The 3,210-nt window shown below is 31.9% G+C and overlaps 1 protein-coding gene across 2 annotated transcripts; it reads left to right on the plus strand.

Annotated features, from left to right (window-relative positions):
• Positions 1–605: 605 nt before the first annotated feature.
• LOC18104217 (BTB/POZ domain-containing protein At3g56230) lies at positions 606–2,041 on the plus strand. 2 transcript variants are annotated; one of them, XM_024583338.2, is made up of 3 exons: positions 606–946; positions 1,186–1,368; positions 1,574–2,041. In XM_024583338.2, the coding sequence occupies exons 1-3, from the start codon at positions 770–772 to the stop codon at positions 2,033–2,035; spliced, it is 822 nt and encodes a 273-aa protein (XP_024439106.1). In that variant the 5' UTR covers positions 606–769; the 3' UTR covers positions 2,036–2,041. The 2 variants fall into 2 exon arrangements, with proteins under 2 accessions (XP_024439106.1, XP_024439107.1); XM_024583339.2 differs by having other exon boundaries at positions 615–941.
• The last annotated feature ends 1,169 nt before the right edge of the window (positions 2,042–3,210 follow it).

A 3,210-nucleotide genomic window follows, 5' to 3' on the forward strand; every position in this document is an offset into this window, starting at 1 on the left:
CACATCCAAATACATTTGGTATACACACAAAATCATTAGAGAAGGGCATAGCAAGGGTAAGGTGTGAGAAACCAGGCTGGCTGAATTATAAAACAGCAATGCTCCTTTGCTTTTGTTTTAGTCTTAAAATACTAGTATGATGTTTCAGTGTTGAGAAAGTAGTTACCTCGACGTGGTAGCCCCGCACATGTTGGCTGTTGTAAGGTTGGAAAGTCCCTCTCCCTGTCCTAACTTTCGGATTCTTCCCTTAAAGAAGCAATTATGCGAAGGGGCTATTCTTAGTTTTATTTAGAACTCACTCAAACGCCATACCCACCCAACTACATGTCTCTCTCATTGACAACAAAGCCCTTCACCCACTTTCCTTCGTTAACCTTGTTCTTTCTTTCTTTTCGTTTTTCATTCAACAACCGAGCTTTACTCTAATATTTTATGCACAATTGTTGATTATTGTAGTTGTTCATGAGTCTATATATATATATATATTAATTAATTCATTGTTTATAGAAAAGGGCGGTGTGGGCATTTCATTCAAGGTAGCATGTATAATTAATTACATACAGCATAAAGGAATCATGGTCTATTAATCATAATTTAATGTATATTTATATATATATATTCAGGTATAACAAACGGTTTGGTGATAACTACTTGGGAAAGTTGGCATGAGTTTAAAAGAGGAAACACCTTTCCTCCTCCTCGCTCTTCCTCCTCCTACCTAGCTCACCTTGCCTTTCCTTCTGTTATACAAATAAAGGCAAATCTTCAAATGGACTGCTCAATTTGTTGCTCTATGCCATTGATCTTAAGGCCTCCAAGGAATACCATTTGCGGAGCATGCTACGAGGGAGCTAAGAGCGTCATCACCTTGATGAACAAGCTTGAAAGTGATGAAACAGCTGACAAGGCCACCAATTCTCTACCTTCTTCGCCAAATCCGTGTAAGGCAAGCTCTGCTTTTCTACTAGCTAGTTGATTTATTTATTTGTTAATTAGTTAATATATATATATATCCATCAATGCAGTAGACACATGCCTTTAGCGATATTTAATCAATGGCTAAGAGTTTCCATCAGCACCACCTAAAGAAAGAACACAAAGATCACTGATTTGAGGTGTATTTCTAGGTCCTAGCTACAATTCTTACAATTGTACAACTGCTCTTTTCTCTCTCTTTTTCTTCAGCCTCAGCCACTTGCTAATATTCCAAGATGGATGATTAGTATGAAGGATAGAGAATCTGAACTGAATGAGAAGATAAGTTTTCTCAGTAGCTTTATTGCCTTATTTAAAGATCAAATTCTCACGGACATACAACTCAAGCCTGGCAATGATGGGCCTTCCATATCTGCACACAGAGCATTACTGGTGAGCTCAAACACAATATGTATATTTCTATTATTATCTACGGAATTCGAAGGTGAATTCTATGGGAATTGCTCGGAAAGTGCTCCTACCTATTAATTGCTTGGAATATACATTCGATCTTGTGTCCAATGCTTGTCGAAAAAGCATTCTTAAGCAATCATGTCTTGTAATTAACTGTGTACTTGTTGTCCTTGTAAACGCCCAGGCAGCAAGATCTGAAATATTTAAGAACATGCTGGACTCAGATGCCTACAAAGCTCCTGCAAGCGACACCATAATGCTCCCTGAATTGAACCATCAAGAGCTTGAGTCTCTATTAGAATTTCTTTACAGTGGAAACTTGCCTAGCGAAAAGCTGGAGAAGCATGTCTACTCATTGACCCTTGCAGCTGACAAATATGATATTCCATACCTGCTCAAATTTTGCGAAAGGCATATGCTCAGATTCCTGAACTCATCTAATGCTCTTGACGTGTTAGAAATCTCGGATACATGTTCCAACAAAACACTAAAGGAGACTGCCTTGAATTTCATTGTAAAAAACATGGAGGATGTAGTTTTTTCTACTAAATATGAAGCTTTTGTACCGGAGAACCCACATTTAGCTGTGCAGATTACGAGGGCTCTTTTGATGGATGTCAAAAATAGAAGAAATAGTGGAGTTTGATCAAAAGAGCATCAAAGTATTCTATAAATTGACGCCACATTCAAATGTGCACGATTCATCTCTATGCGGAATAAATTACTGAGAAGTTTATTAATTTATAACCACACCCCGTTATTCTCACATTTCACATTTTAATGATATAAAGAGGTTCTTACAGTATTGATTTTTTTTTTATTGAGAATCTTTTTAACATGACACATGAATTTTATAACTAGTTTTTTAATTAAGTGAAATATTATTTCTAACCAATCATATTTATAACTATTTTTTGTCAAAATTCAAAAAACAAGTTAAATCAGTTTATAAAAGTCATGTAAAATATAATCTAAGACACTCTTATAGGTAGGGCAATTACATCATTATAGTTAGGTTTGTTATAAAAAAAAGAGGTTTCCTTGTTAGTTAATTAATGATCAAGCTAATTTTTCATTAATTTTATTTTTAAAGAAAATGATATGTTTCAGATATTGATTTAAATTCAAAAAATAAATTGATAAAAAAATATTAAAAAATGTAATAAAAATTCAAAAAATATTACAAATTTATGAAAAAATTTCATTTATTTACAACTGGAATTGTTTTTTTTTTTTTTTAGTTTTTGTTCGCACTAGAAAGATTTTTTAATTTTATTTGAAGAAGTTAAAGACAAATAAAATTTGATTAAATATTTTATTTTTATTTTTATTTATTTTCATCATAGCAAATAATTAGCAAATATTACCCAACAGACTTCTAATGTCATTAAACCTTCATCTAAAACTTGAAATTCACGCGCACACATATTTTCTTAATAAACACTTTCATACTTATGCTTTTCCTAATCTTTTTTAGTTTAAAGAATGATGACATTCAATAGTTTGATATTCCAAGGGGTATAAAAAAAGCTAATATTATTATTATTTATTTAAATGCAATCTATCAATTAATCATCATAAGAGAAAATATAATTAGGAATTTAACCCCAAGCAGATAAAAGAAAGTAATAAATTACATAAAAATTGAAAATAAATTGTATATATAGGACTGACTATTATTTTCAATTGCTAAATGATCTATTTATAATTTTACAAAGATCAAGTTTTATGTAAACTATAAATCATAGTTTTATACAAACTTCTTTCATAGATAAGGATTTTTTTAACATGAATCCTATTACAATTCATACTTTCTATTTG

Source organism: Populus trichocarpa, chromosome 13 (assembly GCF_000002775.5).
Source record: "Populus trichocarpa isolate Nisqually-1 chromosome 13, P.trichocarpa_v4.1, whole genome shotgun sequence".
Classification (NCBI taxonomy): Eukaryota; Viridiplantae; Streptophyta; class Magnoliopsida; order Malpighiales; family Salicaceae; genus Populus; species Populus trichocarpa.

What these genes read in the sequence shown, in the direction of transcription:
- LOC18104217 (XM_024583338.2), top strand. Translation starts at nt 770, where the DNA reads ATGGACTGCTCAATTTGTTGCTCTATGCCATTGATCTTAAGGCCTCCA. An exon ending in CTTCGCCAAATCCGTGTAAG is followed by an intron (nt 947 to 1,185) that starts GCAAGCTCTGCT and finishes CTTTTTCTTCAG; the next exon opens with CCTCAGCCACTTGCTAATAT. An exon ending in CTGCACACAGAGCATTACTG is followed by an intron (nt 1,369 to 1,573) that starts GTGAGCTCAAAC and finishes GTAAACGCCCAG; the next exon opens with GCAGCAAGATCTGAAATATT.